This window comes from Ictalurus punctatus, chromosome 13 (genome assembly GCF_001660625.3).
Source record: "Ictalurus punctatus breed USDA103 chromosome 13, Coco_2.0, whole genome shotgun sequence".
In the NCBI taxonomy this organism is placed as follows: Eukaryota; Metazoa; Chordata; class Actinopteri; order Siluriformes; family Ictaluridae; genus Ictalurus; species Ictalurus punctatus.
Window position 1 is genome coordinate 27,355,001 of NC_030428.2, and position 19,727 is coordinate 27,374,727.

The window sequence follows — 19,727 nt, forward strand, 5'->3', positions numbered from 1 at the left end:
TCGAAGCTTATTTCAGGGAGAGAAAAATGAAAAGAGTAATATATTTTTTCACTCGAAACGATAGATTCTTGATTGTTTATTTATTTATTTTTAAACCTAGCCGGCTACGTTGCATAACAAGGCTGTAAATCAAAAACATTCCCACCACTTTAGCCATGCACGGTGCCTTTTAAGAAAAAAAAAAAACAAACAGAAAAACAAGGCGGGGCTGAGCAATACCTTCTTGGAGCTAATTTCAGGGCCAGAACAATGAAAACACTAGGCTTAAAAAATAAAATGAAATAGATTTTAAAAGGTAATATTCTGAATGAAATGTTTACTCAGGTTACCTCTAAAGGTATACGATTATTACAGGTCCAGACACATTTTTTTTTAAACATTACAAACTGCACCTTTAAAAAAAGAAAGAAAGAAACACCAAAAATAATAATAATAATAATAATAATAATAATAATAATGATAATAATAATAATTCCCACAAAATAATGGCCAAGATAGTCTTTATCAATCCTTACATGATTCGAACCTTCACCCCAAAGGCATTTTAATCAATGCTAAATTTACTTTAAGCTACAGTTCGACATTCATTTAGACGTAAACGCTCATGCATATGCACGTTTGAAATTTTGTGAGCGATGAACAATGGAGAGTGTATTACTCAATTCCTCACTTCGCACCCACGCGATTAAGGCTTTTCGTAAATCCCATTTCTGAATTGATTTAAAGCAAAAAAAAACAACCACCCATTTACGAAAGGATGCGCGGGTACAATCCCGCCCGAACACGTGATGATATTTCATCAGCATATCATGCGCTGACTATTTTTTATATTTCATAAATGTACACACATTTACTCGGAAACAGGGAACGCAAAAATGCAGCGTTTGGTTTGCAGTGACGCATCGCTGAACCGCTTCACAAATGCTTATTGTTACACACACACACACACACACATATATATATATATATATGTATATGAGTGTAAAGTTACAGTCGAAAGTAACCTTGGCGTGTCTCTATCTGCGATGATGAAGAGTTTAGTGAGTTTCGTGGCAAAAATCAAGTGCAAAACATTCCGAAAAAAAGAAAACGTATGCGGTCGACGGTGCTTTGTGAGACGATGGCTGACGCACTGAACTCACGCCAGTAGGCGTCTAATAAACCTTAGCTAGCGTGATAAATATCTAACGTAGGACCAGGTGTCACAGAGGCGGAGTATGTCGGCGTACAACCCTGTCGCGGTCATTCAGCTGTCAGAAAAACAATCGCAATGAATGAATTAATGATATTTTCTGTTGAATTTACGCCACTTGTTATAGACGTGTACATATACGTGTAATAACGCATGGCACACGCAGCTCATTAACAGTCCTGGAGACGAACGACTTCATTCGTAAATTGTTCATAGGTGCATTTACACAAAAATCCAATTATTCCGAAGAAAAAAAAAACCCTTTCGTATCCTACGTTTGTGTATATATTCCGTTTAAAGGAAATAGATAAAACCTTAAAACCGCCGATGAGATTTGTTTCTGAGATTTTAAATATTTATGGCCCACGCTGTCGAGTTTAAATGGACCTCACTCGCACGTCAGCTGAACCAGACGCTTTCGTTTGACGTCGATGATCTGAAAGATCCGTAAATGAAGACGGGAAAAAAAAAAAACGGACTAGGCATTCCGTTAGAAGAAAAGTAATGGCACCCTAGAAAAGAAAAGAAGGCGGTGTTTACGCGCGTCTGTAGTAGCCGACTAGCCGCATTGGCCGAGCCGCGGATTCGGAAGACGCAGCTCACGCCGCACTTCCGTCACGTGCTCTCAGCGTTTAATCGCCGTTTTGTCGTTTTCAGCTCTCCGTGAGCTTTGTGGGTGTGGCTAATCGTACAACACGACGCGTTCGACTTTCCTCATAACTGTTCGTTCGCAGGTTGGAATGACGCCATTTTTTTTTTACCACATATGAAGTGTGTGTGTGTGTGTGTGGGGGGGGGGGGGGGGGGGGGGGATGGACGCCTCCTCGTTTTGTCTTTTGTTAGCAACAAGCTAGCGAGCTAACTGTGATGAGTGACGTATACGCTATACCGAGTCAGTGTTACAGCTTTAACAGACGAACATGTCTGTATGTCGATGGATCTAAAGCTAACGCTTGTAAATAGAGTCCCAGTCCCGGCAGGATTTAATGAGTTCGCGAGCGCAGAAATGAACTCAAAACCAAGCAAACGCTACGGTATTCGGAGGAGCGTGCGATTTTCCAAAATCAGCGCAGGTTTTCCGCAGGTCCGGGCCGAGACGCGCCGTCCGGCGTCTGACGCCCTCTTCGATTCACGTGTACAGCTAAACGGTCTGATTTACCGACAAACATCGCTGTGAAAGACCGTACAAAACAGTTACGTGCGATCCGAGTAGTTTTCCACCAAAAAAAAAAACAAAAAGCACGAAAATAACTCCGCAAATTTTTTTTTTAAAAGCCGCAGCGAAATCGATCACACTAAAAAATTTAAATCCTGGTTGTTGTTGTTGTTGTTGTTTTTTTTTGTGGGTTTTTTTTTTTTTGCTAAATCCTGTATGGAATTGAAAAACAGAGAAAAACAAATGGTAATTATTGAATAAAAACGGACATGGAGGGATTTCCATAGCAAACACACACACACACACACACACAGCAACAGTTCCGTCGAAATCCATACAGCTTATATACCTCACGTATAGATCCTTATTGCGGTTATCTGAAACGTGAGCGGGAACAGGGAACAGGACAGACGTACACACTGTACATCGTTTTCTTTCCCCATCGGAACAGATATAATGTGGAACTCTTCACACAGAAAGCTATCATGGCTAACACTGAGGCTGTGAGCGACGGCGTATATAACACACTCCTCCTTTCTCCGGCGTAATGACAGCGGGTACGCAGCGCGGCAGAAAGGAAGTGCGTGTATGTATATGTATATATATATTTATATATATAGTTCACTCTTTCTCTCGTCTCTGCATGTACGTCGACCGATTGAGGAGACATTCCTCGTTTCTCTCCGCTCTCAGTTCACTCGGGGGCGTAACGAGGGTGGTGGGGTCGGCTGTGTCGATGGAGGTGGTGGTTATTAGAACAAGCGGGCTTTTTTCTTCAGGTCGTTTTTCTTCCACAGAGCCAAGCGGTCGAACTGTGCGATGGTCATCCCGAACACCTGGAAGAACTCGTCCGGAGACAGGTGCCTCTGAAAGAGAGCCAAAAAAAAACATTTATAACGCTCACGTCTCAAACGTTCAGGGTAACATCGACAGGTCAGTGAGTGGGCGTGGCTTGTCCGATTATTTTATTTTATCGTACTTGAAAATTTTTTTGATTTGAGTTGTGAATATATCAAATAAAATGTCGCTCGCTGTTGTTGTTGTTGTTGTTGTTGTTGTGGTGAGTGGAGACGGCAATATGGCCGACAAAAAAAAAAAAATTAAGAAAACACCGAATTTTACAACAAACATTCATAATAGGAAGTGGAAATCATTCTGGTCCCGGGAGGCTGGATTGATTTATTTATTTATTTATTTATTTATTTATTTAAAGGTGGGGGTAAACGAATAACGGTTAATCCTATTTGCTCTGAGTTTATCAACAGATTCTTGTGTTACGTGTAGACTGCCACCTAGTGTCCGGATGTCCCAAGTGTTTCGTTAATACCGATCGGCCAGCCTGTGAGCCAGCGAGTGAAAATTCCTCTTCAAGGCCATACATTCTTTCCAAACATACATTTTTTAATCCGTTCGTATTGTTATTTTATATAGTTAAATATTGTGTTTCCAATTTAAAATGAATAATCTGATGTCATGCTATAAAAAAAAAAGACGCATTAGTAGTGCAGGTGAACGTTTCTCAAAATGTGAACAACTTTAAAAAAAAACGTTTTTTATAGAAGAAATTTGATATTCGTGATAATCCCGCAATTTTGGGAAGGAAAAAAAAAAAAAAAACGTTCATATCCTACTCGTGCTCCTGAGTGTGAGTAAATTTACACCCGAGAGGACTGGCTAAGCCGTCCCGCCAGGGATTCTCCCCAGTATTCAAGGCGCAATATTCGGAGGAGCTCGCGGGTAAATTTTTCAAAAATTACCGCGGATTTTCCGCTGATCCGGGCCGAGACGCGTTCGATCGAAGCCGTCTTCGATTCGAGTGCGTCAGACGTGAGTGCGGCTACAGCGTCTCGTTCACCGACGGACGTCGCTGTGAAAGACCGCGCAAAACAATTTCGCAAGGTGCGATTTTCGATTCGATTCGAGTGAAAATAGATCACGGAATGAAAACCGCAACAATCGCACAAAGAAAAAAAAAAAGCTACAAAATTCGGTGAAAATCACTCATTGATCTCGGTCTTTTCTGTAGAAGTGCCTCTAGATCCTGAGCTTCTCGGGCGCCGTTACGCTGCTACATCATTTTTAACGGTATAGAAGCGAGTCAGGATAACCTCCACTTCTGCCTCGTGTCCTATCGTTCATTTCGTGCTCCCTTTTAGGGAGTTTTGTGGGCGTGGCTAAACGTAAGCGTCTGGGGAACACGCCTTTCTGAGCCTTCTGTAAATCCTGAGGAGATATTTAGATAAACAACGTTAGTAAATAATTGATCAGTGAGGCTCAATTTTTAACGGAGATTTTTTTTTTCTCGTTCATCCGTTCGTTCAGGAAGCGTTCCGTTCGCACTGCTGCAGCCCGGGTATCGAATGACCCACATGCCGGTACCCGTGCACACCCGGCGGGACCTAACTCGGCTCCGACGTAGAGAGCAGATTTTTTTACTTACAGCATCTGCATGCAGTGAATTTCGCCCTGGATTCGAGAGTGGAACAGATGACATATCGCTCGATGATGACGGTTACAGCGCTCTGTCCACAGAACTCGACTCATAACTTACTGCAGACGTCCAGGGCCTTTGTGTGTGGGTGTGTGTGTGTGTGTGGGTGTGTGTGTGAGTGGTTTTATAGCTTTATGTCTCCATAACAATGATATTTGGGGACATTTGGCCGGTCCACATAAAAAAATGAAAGATCCAGAAAGGCATGATTTTTATTTAACTAGAGTAATGCACAAGATGTAAAACCAACGTGTGTGTGTGTGTGTGTGTGTGTGTGTGTGTGTGTGTGTGTAAGGGAGTGTAGAACACTGCGTTTGAATATGTTACAGAATGTGAACTGGATTCGACGCAGAAGTTCAGCCCGGTCCAGGCCGCAGGAGGTAGAATAACAGACGCGTGTGGTTCTGATGGACCGCTAGAAAGATGAAACTTTCATCATTCTCGTCAGGGTGTTGTCAGCGTTTCTCCAGAGAGGCTGACGGTATTCCCTCTCGCAAGAAAAACAAACCCATTTCCTGTCCTACACACACACACACCGATTACTCTACACTAAAAACAGAGCTGATACCCTGACAGCTCCATAATTCAGTCCTGAAAGCCTCACGTGACCTCTGACCTCCCACTGATGTTGCGCTGTCACAACAGTTTGACTCCTAGTCACTACTCCCCCCCCCCCCCCCCCCCCCCCCCCCACCCCACCCCCCACCACCTGTCTGCGATCGGTCCCGCGTTTCGCGTCACGGCGTCGGCTCGGCTCACGGCTTCCCTTACACGAGTTTAAAGTTTACTTAGGACTGCGTGTTTGGCGGTGGTTTTCCTTTTGTTTGTCGATGGATCGCTGGTCTTCGGTACGTCCTGTAGAGAAACGAGGAAACTGCAGGAGATGTCATGGGTAACTGACGCGTCGGAACACGAACGTCTGGTACGATCGGGACGTTTCCAGAATAAACACGTGCGTGAGTGTGAATCGCGTTTGAACTCCCTGAAGTATGTTATGACAGCTCTGAACGCTTATTCGAAGGTGGTTAGCATAACACACATACAGTACAGAGCAGCTAATATATATATATATATATATATATATATATATATATATATACAGTACGTGTCAAATAATGCAGTAAGTGAGCTATAATGATCAATGTTCCACCCCAGTCGTCCAATTAACGTGTCCTGTAATTTGTTTAATCATGTCTTATTGGCTATCAGCTGCGACGCTGAGAAACAGGATGAACCAATCAGGATCATGTATTTTTCCCGTGCTCAGGGATACGGAGGAAGTGAAAGAGGTTTACTACATTAGGAGAAAACTAAGAGAGAACTAGATCTCTCCCTACCCCATCTTACTTCAATCATATTCACTGGATCAAAAAAAAAAATACAAAAAAAATCTGATTTCATGTTCTTGTTATTTCCAAAGCTTATCAGAACGATGTACTCGAACCGGTACGGGAAAAGAAAAAAAAAAAAAACACAGTTATCGCTCCGTTTTTTGCTTATTTATGACGTCATGTAGAGGTTAGTTTCATTTATTCGTTTTGATTTTTTTTCCTCATGTGTGTCAAAATGTAGCCCCTCCTCTTACTCTCCAAATAATCTGACCCCTCCCTCTCCGGGACGTTTGCGAAACAAACGCCGTCAGCGGCGCTGGAGAGGAAGGGGTCGGATTGCGGGGAGGGAGAGTAAGAGGGGCGTGGCTCTACTGGAATGTAGCAAATTTATTGTAATGTTGCTATTATTTATGAAACCAAACCCTTGACCGCAATAGTCTACGGTCTCTGATCAAAAAGAAGGGAAAAACATCGACGCTGTCGGTCGACGTGGGTGAGTGGCAAATCAACGTTTTTATTTAAGTTTGCATTAAGAACCACCGTTATGTTTGGAGAAAGGAAAACACCGCATTCCAGCATAAGAACGTCATCCGATCTGTGAAACACGGTGGCGGTAGTGTCATGGTTTGGGTCTGTTTTGCTGCAGGACGACTCGCCGTCATTGTTGGGACGATGAATTCTATATTATACCGGCGAATTCTACGGGAAAATATCAGGACATCTGTCCGTGAACTGCATCTCAAGAAAGTGGGTCCTGCAGCGAGACAAGGATCCTAAACGCACAAGTCGCTCTACTAAAGAACGGCTAAAGAAGAATGAAGTGAATGTTTTGGAACGGCCGAGTCAAAGTCCTGACCGTAATCCAGTAGAAATGTCGTGGAAGGACCTGAAGCGAGCGGGGCATAGACGAAAGGTTTGAAAGTAAGCTCGTTTGGGGAATTTTCGCGAATTTGCCTTCACGTAGAAGAACTCCTTTTGAACCGTGGACTGTCTGCGCAATTCCGTACCTCACCTTGTGCGCACAGCTTTGCAAAAGTGCAGGAGCTTGGTTGCTTTGCAGGAAAACAAACAGGAAACAGGAAGGAAACAGGAAACAGGAAGTAATATGAGAAGATGAAGCAGTCGTGTTACTCGGTGTGCAGCGCTGAGAGGGCATAGCTTCAACATCTGATGCTGACTGTGACCAGGCACCAGGGGGCGGAGCGGTCCACGGGATCAGGGATCGGTTCTTCCGGGAAATTTCCGGGAAATTTCCAGAAACACTAACTACATATATCCAAACGCTTTAGTATATTCTAACCTGCTTATATTCTTTCAGAGCCCAGTAAGACCAACTGCCTGTGAAAGGGTTGAGGGTGAGAGGGTTTAACAGGAACAGTACCTCTAGCCTGGTGCGGTCCACATCACGCGGAAGCTTCACCCTGACTCTGTGCGTCACAGCCAGCATGTCATACGGGTACACCTAGAAACACACGCACACACTGTACTGTACTGTACTGTTTAACAACTCTTATATCAACGCTGTAACATGCATTAAAATCAATCTAATGCTACAACGGAAATCAAACTCACCTTGTACTCTGAGGAAGATAGAGGAGGATCAAGTCAGGACAAACACACACACACACACACACACAGATAAAAGCTTGTCAATCTGGTGCTAACTTGCCATCGGGAGAAATTTAGGGTTCAGTGTCTTGCCCAAGGACACTTCGGAATGTGGAGTCACGTGGGCCGGGAATCGACCCGCCAACCCTACGATTAGTGGACGACCCGCTCTACCACCCGATCCACAGCCGCCCACCTATTATATATTATACTGTACCTCTCATCGCCCCCCAGTTGGAGTCGTGCTCATCCTCTCCAAGATCAGCCGCCTAGAAAGGGCAGACAGAAAAGAAAAATAAAAGTCATGAAAACCATCTCCCAGAGGTTCCTCTTTCATTTCCTGAGGTCAAAGGTCACGGATTAATGTAAACACAGGCTTTACCGTCTGACTGGCGAGCCGTTATTTCAGCTCCATCGCTAGTTTTCGCTCAACTTCAAACTGCCCGGTTAAGAAATAACCGTGTGAGACAGGACACTGAAATGGACCGTGGGTGCTAAAACTTTCCAAAAGACTGGCTTTCTCAATCCTGAACCTTTGGTACAGGTGCACAAAAAAAAAAAAAATGTAATGTTTAAAAGGAAGGACAAGCCTACAGTAGGATCCGGCTCGAAATGTTATGAGAGAAATGCATGGGATTAAATTTGAGAAAATGTCCGGGATTCTGCTTTAGTCTCGTTATGATGTGTTTACGCTCTAATGCTGCATCACGTCTGCGCATATTTGCATCGCTTCAACCCCTCTCTGAAATTCCCGCTGTAGGAGTACAGATTTAACATCACGGTAACTGAAGCTATCACCTTTTGTCTGTGACGGCTCTTGGTGCACCTGTTCCATTCCTTACATTGGTGGCCATTGTTCATGATCATCACCACCTGTGTTCAGTGTAAATGCAATGCCCCAGGTGTGGACTTTTCTTTATCTCTATGATCATGAAGCTGTATATTCTGTATACACACACACTACCGGTCAAAAGTTTAGACACTCGTTCTTTATTAGTATCATCTCCCCACATTTTAGAATAATAATAAAGTCATCAAAACTCTGGAGTAACACGGATGGAACGATGGGAATTATGTTGTGATAAAAAAAATGCCAAATAAATCGAAAAAATTTAATATTTAGGCGTCTTCAAAGTAGACGCTCTTTTTGTCTAGAATTTCCAGAAATGTATTCTTGGCGTTTTCTCGAGCGGTTTCTTGAGGGGTTTCCCGGAGATGATTTTTAAACCGGATTAAAGGAGTCCACACCGACGCCGGACTCTTACCGGCTGCTTTCCGGAAAATATTTCGCTCCGAGTCGTCCGTTTAAACAAATAATTTTGTAAATAAAATTTTAGTCTAATGAAAGAAATGACGACGTCTGCGCGATTATATTTTTGTCTACGACACCGATTTCACACGTTTACTCGCAAACCTTCAGATCAAAAGCTTTTTAACATCATGAATATATATTATATATATATATATATATATATACACACACACAAATACAAAGAGTAATGCTTAATTATGTCAAAGTAGCAAGATTAGATAATAGAATTAAAATGTATACAGCATAAGAATTTTAATTATATTTATTCACATTTATTATTATTTTATTTTTTCGTATTATTTTGTTTCCTTCCTATTTGATGCGTGATGCTTCACTCTCCAGGCCAGTAGGTGGCGGTAATACCACACAAGTCGGTCTGTCCTCCGCCGTAAAATCGTACTAGAGGAAGAAACAGCAGCCGGAAGAGGAGAAGAAGAAGAAGGAGCTCCAGCTCCAGCAGCGGGAAGCTTCAACGCTCTAGCTGAGCGGCTCCTGTGTGCAGGTTGTAGTTAATGGCCGGTTCTGAAGGGAAAGATGGCGAAAGCGAGCAGCAGAACAGTAAACTCGCTCCAGGGGAAGATGGAGGAATGTGTTCGGCGTGAAAGCGACGAGTCCGGGGAGGAGGTTTCCGAAGTAAACAGTGATGAATGCGATATTGACTCCGAGGCAGAGGCCATGTTTCTGGAGGAAGACATTATTCTCGACGGGTAAGTATTCTCTTCTGTTCTATAAACACATCCGTGTATATTCCGACATAAATAAGCTCTAGTTTTAAAAGAATTATGAATATACATCGTGTACGTTCGGCTTTTGTCGTGTGTCTCGCGCGCGCGCTCGCTCTATGGGCATGGTATAGATTTTCAACATTACTAAATCATACAGTAATTAGAGTAAACACACACACACACACACACTATAAATATATATATAAGAATATAAGTTGTGTTGAGGTGTCACTACTGACCTCTGGGGAAAGTGTGTGTGTGTGTGTGTGTGTGTGTGTGTGTGTGTGTGTGTGTGTGTGCGCGCTGAGATGTGAGGAAGCTAGCTGTAAAAATAAATAAATAAATAGTTTTGTCTAGCTCTGTAAATGGCGGTTGTTTTCTCCGTTCCAGTCAATCATCCGATGTGGACTCGGACGTGGAGCGGAAGCCGGATACTTCTTCACCACTCAACAAGCGTCCACGTAGAGCGGAGCAGCGGGACCGCACGTCGTCGGGAGACAAGTCCCGTCCCCGGACTCCTCCGAGAGGTTCCGCCGGCAGGAGAAGAACGAGGAGTAAAGGGAAAGCGAGAGAGAAAAGGAAAGGCGGCGGCACGTCCGGGGAGAGATGGAACGACGTCGACGTTCCGGACGTCACGCCGCAGCAGCCCACCTTCAGACCCGCCAATTCACCAGGACCCCAGCTCATACGTACAGCCATGTACACCGCCATGGAGCTTTTCCAGCTCTTCTTTAGCACCTCTGTTTTACACAGAATCATTCAGAACACGAACGACTTCGGCTCGAGTCGCGGCTCGACCCTCGCCAGCCCGTGGACGGATCTGACGCTGGAGGAAATGTTTTCCTTCATGTCCGTGCTCATCTACATGGGTATAGTAAAATGCTCCTCCTTTACCGATTACTGGCGAGGGGGTAAACTCTACAGCTTGCCGTTCCCAAAGCAGGTAATGACCGGGAAGAGGTTCCTCACAATCTGCCAGACCTTCCATCTCAGTAGCGTTGCAGACGACGCTGCCAACGAGGAAAAGAGAGGCACGGCAGCCTTCGATCGTCTCTGCAAGATAAAGCCGCTCTACCAGGAGATCAGGGACGCCTGCAAAACGAACTATCACCCGGGACAGGACATCTCCATCGACGAGAGGATGGTCGCCTCTAAAGCCCGCATCGGGATCAAACAGTACATGAAGAACAAGCCCGTTCGCTGGGGATATAAACTCTTCGTTCTGGCGGACTCCAGGAACGGTTACACCTGGGATTTTTTTATCTACGAGGGAAAGCCCAAGGCAGACAGTGGCAAGGGGTTCGCTTATGACGTGGTCATGGAGCTGATCGACACGCGCTCGCTGGGCAGCGGATACAAGCTCTTCGTCGACGCTTTCTACACGAGTCCTACGCTTTTCCGCGACCTCCTTCGGAAGAAGATCTGGTCGTGCGGAACCGTCCGGGCGACCAGTTCCGGATTCCCGAAAGGGAAAGACAACGGTCTGGACTCGAAATCTCCCCGTGGCGCCATACGCTGGATCAGGAAGGACTCCCTTCTCTTTCTCCAGTGGAGAGACGCGAGGGACGTCTCCCTGTGTTCGACACTGCACGCGGCGCACGGGAAGGACACGGTGCAAAGGAGGGCCAAAGGTCCAGACGGGCGCTGGGCGGTGAAGGACATCCCGATTCCTCCAGTGGTGAAGGAGTACAACCAGTACGCACTACATTTCCATTCATGTGGGAAATTTATTTGGAAATATACATACACCCGTACACACGACTAGGTTGTACGCTCTTTTTAATATTGAAATGTAATTGTAATCTGTCCGAACAGGTGCACGGGTGGAGTGGACCTCTCGGACGCCCTGATGGGGTACTATAGAATCCTCCACAAGACCCAGAAGTGGTACAAGACGTTCTTTTATCATTTCATGGACATCGCGATCGTGAACGCCTTCATCCTCCACAAAGAACTGGCGAAAGGTAAAGGAGAGGTACCGATGCACCAGAAGGCGTTCAGAGAGACCCTTGCTGAGGAGCTGGCGGAGTTCGGGTGTCGCCCTACAGGCAGACCCGTGTGTCCCGTTCCATCCAGAGCGCATCACAGGCCGGTGCACATCAGTGGAGACAGCACCGCTGGCCGGCTGAAGTGCAGACACTGCCACGCAAAGACGCCGGTCAAGTGCTCGTCCTGCGAGGTGCCGTTGTGCTTCGTCCCCAGTCGTGACTGCTACAACGACTGGCACGCTGCCAAAAACCTATAAAACTGGAAGTAAATATGCTGCGAAAGAAAAACGTATGTAAATAGCTAAATAAACCGCTTTACTTTTCCATAACACTCGTTCGTTTGGATGCTTTTTTTTTTTTTTTTTTTTTTTTAAACTGACGATCGCTCTAAGCGCTCCCTTTCGTTAGCGCTCAAGACTACGACTGTACGTCAAAGCGTTCACGAGTGCTAGGCTTTTTCTCCTAGGTGTGTCTCCGTGGTTACCGAGGGTCCTTTGGCGTCTCCTAAAAGTGATTCTGATTTTGGAAAATACCTGCAGGGCTCTCGGAGTGGATAAATAACGAATCGCTAAAACCTTTTTAAAGTGTTTCTTTTCCGTGGAACACGATTACGACGGATATATCCTTTTCAGTCAAAATATAACACCCCGCTGCTGCAGGTACATCTGTCTGTCTCTCTGTCTGTCTTTTTCTCTGTCCGTGCCTCCTGAGGAGATCGCTATCTTATTTCCGCTTTATTGAGAACGCAGCCTTGTCCTCGGTGTCCTCTCTAACGTATGGGTTACGCAGCCAGACGCGACTCTGTGGCACGGATGAACTACGTCCTCAGGACAACCGAGTTACCGCCATCTTATGTCGCAATCCAGATGTGCGATCAGTGTACATCGTCCTTATCCTCACAGCTGGAGCGTCGTCACGACTGACTCGAAGGGTACGTGACTACAGCTGTTACACCCAAAGCGCGCGCGCACACACACACATGTGGAGAGAGATTGCAGACAGATGTCGAAGCCGGATATCACATCTCACACCTCATACATCAGGAGAAGTGGACTTTACCTTGTAGATGCCGTTGTGCCCGTAGCCTGGGAGTGAAGCAGACTTATTGTAGGGGAAACCTGTAACAGATAGAGGAGAAAAAAAGTACTTTTTAGATCGGACCCGTGTGAGAAGTGAAATTAGAGTCACTGCGTCTGGGGAGAGCCGTCGGACGTCGCTGCGGATGAGTTCTGATGAATTGTTTTTTTTTTTTTTAAAAAGTCCTAATATCCGATATTATGAGAAATAAATCACAGAATAAAGTTTATTCTGTGTTACAAAGCTTTGTGTTACAAACCTACGCAGGTCAGTACAGGAAGTAAAGTCTGGAATCACTAACGAGTCGATTCAGCCGTTCAGAATCGGTTCCTTCTTTTAAGAGTCGATAACCCCGTTTGTCGTGCGCTTTGATTTTTGAAACTTTGCAGACTTTTTACATTCAGGTACGTCTACGTATATAACGCGCTACGTGAAAGGTCATATCTGAAAAAGCATAACAGGTGCACTTTAACAGCAAGTGTTTAATTCATCGTGCTTTGTACCAGAGCAAAATATTACGAGAGAGAAAAGAATTCGGACTTTTTTCTTGTAACGTTTTTCTTGAAATGTTACGTTCTCTTATTATTCTCAAAATCTCGTACAGTGGTCCTGAGACGTCGTCGTAAACAGATGAGGCTACGCTAGCGGGTTGCATTTTATACACACAGGAAGCTGTAAGCGATGTGTTCTTGGAGACTTGGTGTGGACTTGGCACGAGCCTGGTCCCTGGCCGGTAAGGTCAAGACGGGAGCGCTCGGCTCAACGGCGACCTGATTAGCATAAGATGAAAACAAAATGGCTGCCGGTATGAGCGCAGCGTCATTGTGCGTTCCTGATATTCATTCCGAATTTCACATACGTCGAGCGTTCAGTCTTACAGATCACACCACCTGACCTCATGTAGTAAAAATCCAGCACAAATGACCCCTCTGTCCTCCACCGTGACGTGTGTGTGTTACCGCTCACTGCTCCGAGAGTGATTCATCTTGGCGCTGGTGTAATTTATGAAGGACGGATCACTTCCTGTGTCCTGGGGTAGGTTGTCTGCATTGGGTTTAAGACGCTAAAGGAAGAGCTGATTGATGGGTTACTCACTGGGCTGAGACATGTCCGTGGGCAGGCTGTGAGTGGAGGTCCTGGGGTCAATGTCCGGCGACTGTCCCTCACTCTGACTCTTCAGAAGCGTCCAACTAGTTCTGGTCTACGGACACACGCAACACAAAGATCTGCATCAGCGTAAAATGTAAGCTTGTGTATCTATTTCATCATCATCATCATAATGATACTAATAATAATGTTAATATTAATGATATTAATAATAACAATAATAATAATGATGATTATGATAATATTAATATCAATAATAATGATGATGATAAAAATTATAATAGTAATTATAATAATGATTATGATCATAACAATAATAATAATGCTTATGATAAAAATTATTCTGATAATAATGATAACGATAATGATGATAATAATAATAATATTATTAATAATGATGATAAAAATGATAATAATAATGCTAATGTTTATGATAATAATAAAAATGATAATAATAATAATGATGATTATGATAATAATAATAATATTAATAATATTAATTATATTACTAATGATATTATATTAATAAGGATAATAATAATGATTATGATAATAATAATAATAATAATAACAATATTAATAATAATGATGATAATACAAATGATAATAATAATGCTAATGTTTGATAATAATGATTATAATAATGATTATGATAATAATAATATTAATTATATTACTAATAATAATGATTATGATAATAATAATAATATTAATAATATTAATTATATTACTAATGATAATATATTAATAAGGATAATAATAGTGATTATGATAATAATAATAATGATTATATTACTAATGATAATATTAATTATATTAATGATGATGATGATGATAATAATAATGATAACAATATTAATAATAATGATGATAATACAAATGATAATAATAATGCTAATGGTTATGGTAATAATAAAAATGATTATAATAATAATGATTATGATAATAATAATAATATTAATTATATTACTAATGATAATATTATATTAATAAGGATAATAATAATGATTATGATAATAATAATAATAATAATAATGCTCATGATAATGATAATAATATGATAATAACTAGCAATAATAATAATAATAATATTAATTATATTACTAATGATAATATTAATTATATTAATAATAATAATAATGATTATGATAATAATAATAATAATAATAATAATGATTATGATAATAACTAATAATAATAATAATATTAATTATATTACGAATGATAATATTAATTATTTTAATAATGATAATAATAATAATATTAATTATTACTATTATTATTATTATCATTATTATTATGGTGATGATGATGATGATGATGATAATAATAATAATAATAATAATAATAATAATAATAATAATAATAATAATAATAATAATGCACAAACAGAGCTCATACCTTTCTGTCCACATCATCTCCATCTTGCCAGGAGGTTCTGGAGGCTGTTAAAAAAATGTACAATGCGCCAATCAGCTTTTACAAAACAACAACAACAACAACAACAAACGCACGGTCACCCTTGGGGACAAACGGGAAAAGTAGCATGCAACGTGCTTTCACAATAAATTACAAGAAAATACAAAAATGGCATTTAAATTAAAAGGTCACCTACAGAGTAGAACATCACCTACAACACACAACGTCATAAAGGAAAACGCCGAGCTAAGAGAAGAAGGATAGGAAGCCAAAACACATTTCAGGAGAAATAAAACACTAAGGGCAAATCAAATCAAATTAAATTCAATAAAAAGTGTCAAAATGACTAGAAAGGACAATCGCATGACTCATTAAATTACCAACACGCCAGCCACAGCGATCTACACACAAGTCTTACAGCAATCACGATGGATTACACAGACGTCTTCCAATGACCAGCCAAGGCCGTTACCATGAGTCACACACACAAAGGAAAACACTTTACAATATCAAAGGCACATGAGCACAACATGAGGCGCTGAATTCAATGGATGGATTCGATGAAGCCATGAAAATAAAAATAAAATATACAGTATACAGACAGGCCCATAAGTATCTGGACAGCGACACAGTTCCGGTGGTTTTGCCTCGGTACGCCGTCACGGTGGATTTGAAACGAAGCGATCACGATGTAGTTGTGTGAAGTGTAGACGTTCAGCTTTAGCAAAAAAATAAATAAATACCGCATTAACCGTTTAGGAATTACAGCCATGGGGTCCTTCCATTTTCACGGGCTCAAAAGTAATTGGACAAGCTAACGTCCTCATAAATATTACGATTATTTTTGAATCCTTTGCAGTCAACGACGGTCTGCAATCTGGAACCCATGGACGACATCAGATGCTGAGTTTCCTCCTTCACACGGATGCCGTGCCAGGTCTTTACCACAGCCACCTTTTACAGTTTCTATGTGTTTGTGGGTCTGTCTGTTTTGTCTTCAGAAAGTGAAAAAGCACGCTCAGTTGGGTTGAGATCATTGGGTCATTGAAGAACATTTCATTCCTTTGCTTTAAGAAGCCATTGGGTTGCTTTGGCGGTCTGTTTTAGGTCATCATCCATCTGTAATCCATCTATCGGTTTTGCTGCATTTGACCGAATCGGAGCGGATATAGTACAGCGCTATACGCTTCAGAATTGATCCCGCTACGACTCTCAGCAGTCACGTCATCGATAAAACCCAGCTCCATCCCGAGCGCGTCGTTCTTAAATCCATCGTGGCGGTGCGCCGAGGCAAAATGATGAAAATCGGGTCACGGATACTTATAGACCTGACTGTATATACACTGTGTGTTTCCATATCAGAGCTGAAGGTTTTGTAAAAATCGTATAATTTCACTTCCCGGTACTTCTAAACTCTTCTTTTTCGCGGCGTGACGCGTGTGGAAACAGGTGTGACGTCACAAAGCATGCCGAACGACTTTCCACCGATCACGGCTCGCGCGCAAACGAACGAACTGAAGGGCGACGCCAAAAACGGCGAGAGGTAAGTCAGCGGGGAAGAAGATCGCTTGGGTCGTCACGGTAACGGTAGAATCGGACAGGTCCGATAACGAATGACTCGAGATAATGAAATCGCTGTGAGGAATCCGCGCGCTCTCGGGCTAGCTATTCGGAAGAAACTGTCCAGTACGCTCGCGTAGGTGTTTATAAATCTTGGAATTTGTTGTAAGTAAGGAATAAAAACGTAACCAGGACGCGTCCTGAGGTGTTCTTTTATTCCTTTCATACCACAGTCAATGATTACTCGGCGAAACTTTTCATCACGACACGTCGTCATTTCTTAAAACTGTCGCGTCCAAAGCGCCGACGTCGAAATAAACGTTCTGCCCCGTGTCCCAGGTCCTGTGGATGAGCCGTTACTATAGAAACGATGACGTGTCAGAACGTGCGCGTCGATTACAAACAAACCTGTGGTTCGCCGTTGTGGGAAATTTAACCGACGCGTTCTGACCGATCAGAACCCGGAGTCCGACAGCGCTGTTCAGCACTGAGGGTACTTCAAGGTGAAACGTCATGTCACTCGCGTTAGTTTCCACCAAATATATGCAGTTAGGAATTCATAACACAGTCTGAAATGGAAACCCCAGAACCCAAACCAAAGCTCAGAGGTCACCGGGTACCATGGCAACAAGATACCATGATGGCACCGGCGTCATGCGACAGCACAGAGCATGCACAGAGTGATGGTTATATACCACGCGGATTGAACTGTACCATGCTGTTTGTAGATAGGGGGTTTTCTATAGATATTATCTTTGGCTTTATTATCTGGAATGGAAGACAGAGAGAGAGCATGACAGACGCAGAGATGACAGAGAGAGAGAAAGAAAGATAAGAAGCATGAGTTAGGAGTTATTGAAGGATGGATCGAAGTCGGGACAGCGGAAATGCAGTGCCGAGCCGAAGAGCATCTTCGATCGGATTAGATTTGAAACTTCAGACCCCTTGTAATGAAGCGGAAATGATTATTAGCATGCAACAAGAACCGGCTCGGTAAGCGTCGTCCTTTCAAAACGTTACACGCTGGATCACGGAGAGAGAAGACGATTAAAGGAACAGTTCGGTCAATTTTATAACAATGACATCTTCCTCTTTTAATGCTCGTGGAGTCCACCAGCTACGTACCACCTCAGAGCCGATTGTTTTCCTTTAAAGCGCACCTATTATGGATTTGAAACGGGCCTAATTTTGTTTTAAAGGTCTCATACGATAGATTCACGCGCATCCGACGGCAAAAAAACACTTTAACGTGCACATCATTTAAACTGCGGCGTTACCTTTCTCCCCCCGGTGTCACAAACGACTCGTTCAATGATCCGTTCTAAACGATTCATTCGAAACTCCTCCTTTCAGAGAGCACACTCTGCTCCGATCGGTCAGTCGTCCCAGTCTGTTGTGACCGGTCAGCGAGCAGCCGATGAAGATCAGAGGCGGGGCTTTGTGTTACAAACCTACGCAGGTCAGTACAGGAAGTAAAGTCTGGAATCACTAACGAGTCGATTCAGCCGTTCAGAATCGGTTCCTTCTTTTAAGAGTCGATAACCACGACTGTCGTGCGCTTTGATTTTTGAAACTTTGCAGACTTTTTACATTCAAAGACGCCTACGTATATAACGCGCTACAGGAAAGATAATAAGGTTGCGACGGACTTGAACAGGAAGCGCATTTAACACCAATTCTCAGCTGCAGTTCTGGAAAAATGAAGCAACACCTACCGGGCGGTCCGAATCCAGAATTCAACAGAGTTCGTGTTTTCGACGTTGATAATAACGAAGAGACGCCTATAGCTAGCGGTTAAGCCAGCTACCCAACGTGTCAGGGCCGATCGACGGCGTTTAAAGGAAAAGTAAAACGTCCCGGATGGATGGTTGGGTGACGTATTCCTTTAAGACAACGCCGACTGTTCTAATCAAACCCGGTCTGCTGAATGAGACCGCGATTTGATTCAAATAAGCATTAATGTATAAACAACGAAGCGTAAAATCCCTAAAACTCGGCACAAGACGAGGATAAATGAAGTAACCGAAATGGCACTATTGTTTACGTCTTTAATAATCGACACCGCATGTTGGTCTCTCTGGTCCATTTCATCATAACCCCTCTTTACTCTAAGCCCGACTGATTCCAAACAACTGCCATAAATTAACTGGAGCGCTTTTCAGGAAAAAAAAAAAAAAAAGATTCGTTTTTAACACAACACATGCAACACTTGTTTTTTTTTTTGTTTTTTTTTCTTCGTTTTTTTCTTCTTCTAAGAGCTGTTTCAGCCTTTGCCAGCACTGGAAACAATGCACACTATAAAAACAGGGGGAAAAAAAGTACAACAGAACAAAAAGACGTAAACCCGATGGTCGGTTTTTACTGATTCCTGACTGACAGTGACAGTTGCGTGCTTGTGAATAATACGCCTCCGCTCTGGCTCCGAGCGGTAAATACAACCATAAATGTGAAATATATTACAGCTCGGCTAACGGCTGACGACTCGGACTTCAAACGCGGCTTACGAGCGCGGTTCTTCTCGTGAGATGTCTGCGAAAACGCTCCGACGCAGCACGCGGTCCAGTTCCAGTCTGAACGGAGATATAAACCCAAGATCGATCGGGACAGATCTTTTACCACTTTAATATGACACAGCAAGCAAACAGTGGAAAACAAATAGAAATGTTTTGGAGGCTTGCGCAACCTGGTTGCATAAGTATGCACACCCCTTATAATACTAATACATCGTTCAAGCGTCTTTCCGCATGTAATTCCTCACTCG

At 42.9% G+C, this 19,727-nt stretch overlaps 2 protein-coding genes across 8 annotated transcripts in view; one reads left to right on the top strand and one right to left on the bottom strand.

The window, feature by feature from the left end:
- Window positions 1-19,727, bottom strand: part of ablim2 (actin binding LIM protein family, member 2) — a 105,820-nt gene that overhangs the window by 1,181 nt on the left and 84,912 nt on the right. For 6 of the 7 annotated variants that reach the window (XM_047159201.2, XM_017483565.3, XM_047159202.2 and 3 more), the window contains 7 exons: window positions 15,389-15,432; window positions 13,976-14,081; window positions 12,863-12,921; window positions 7,996-8,047; window positions 7,743-7,750; window positions 7,552-7,632; window positions 1-3,214 (listed from right to left, as the gene is read on the bottom strand). The exon at window positions 1-3,214 is cut by the window's left edge and continues 1,181 nt beyond it. In XM_047159201.2, coding sequence (XP_047015157.1) covers window positions 3,101-3,214; window positions 7,552-7,632; window positions 7,743-7,750; window positions 7,996-8,047; window positions 12,863-12,921; window positions 13,976-14,081; window positions 15,389-15,432 — 464 coding nt within the window. In that variant the 3' untranslated portion in view covers window positions 1-3,100. Of the gene's footprint in view, window positions 3,215-7,551; window positions 7,633-7,742; window positions 7,751-7,995; window positions 8,048-12,862; window positions 12,922-13,975; window positions 14,082-15,388; window positions 15,433-17,680; window positions 17,735-19,727 lie in introns of all 7 variants that reach the window. The other variant, XM_053685207.1, reaches the window with a different exon arrangement.
- On the top strand, window positions 9,502-12,132 carry LOC108273902 (piggyBac transposable element-derived protein 4). The gene is made up of 3 exons (XM_017483574.3): window positions 9,502-9,797; window positions 10,206-11,510; window positions 11,631-12,132. Exons 1-3 carry the CDS (start codon window positions 9,625-9,627, stop codon window positions 12,058-12,060), a joined length of 1,908 nt encoding a protein of 635 aa, XP_017339063.1. The 5' UTR covers window positions 9,502-9,624; the 3' UTR covers window positions 12,061-12,132.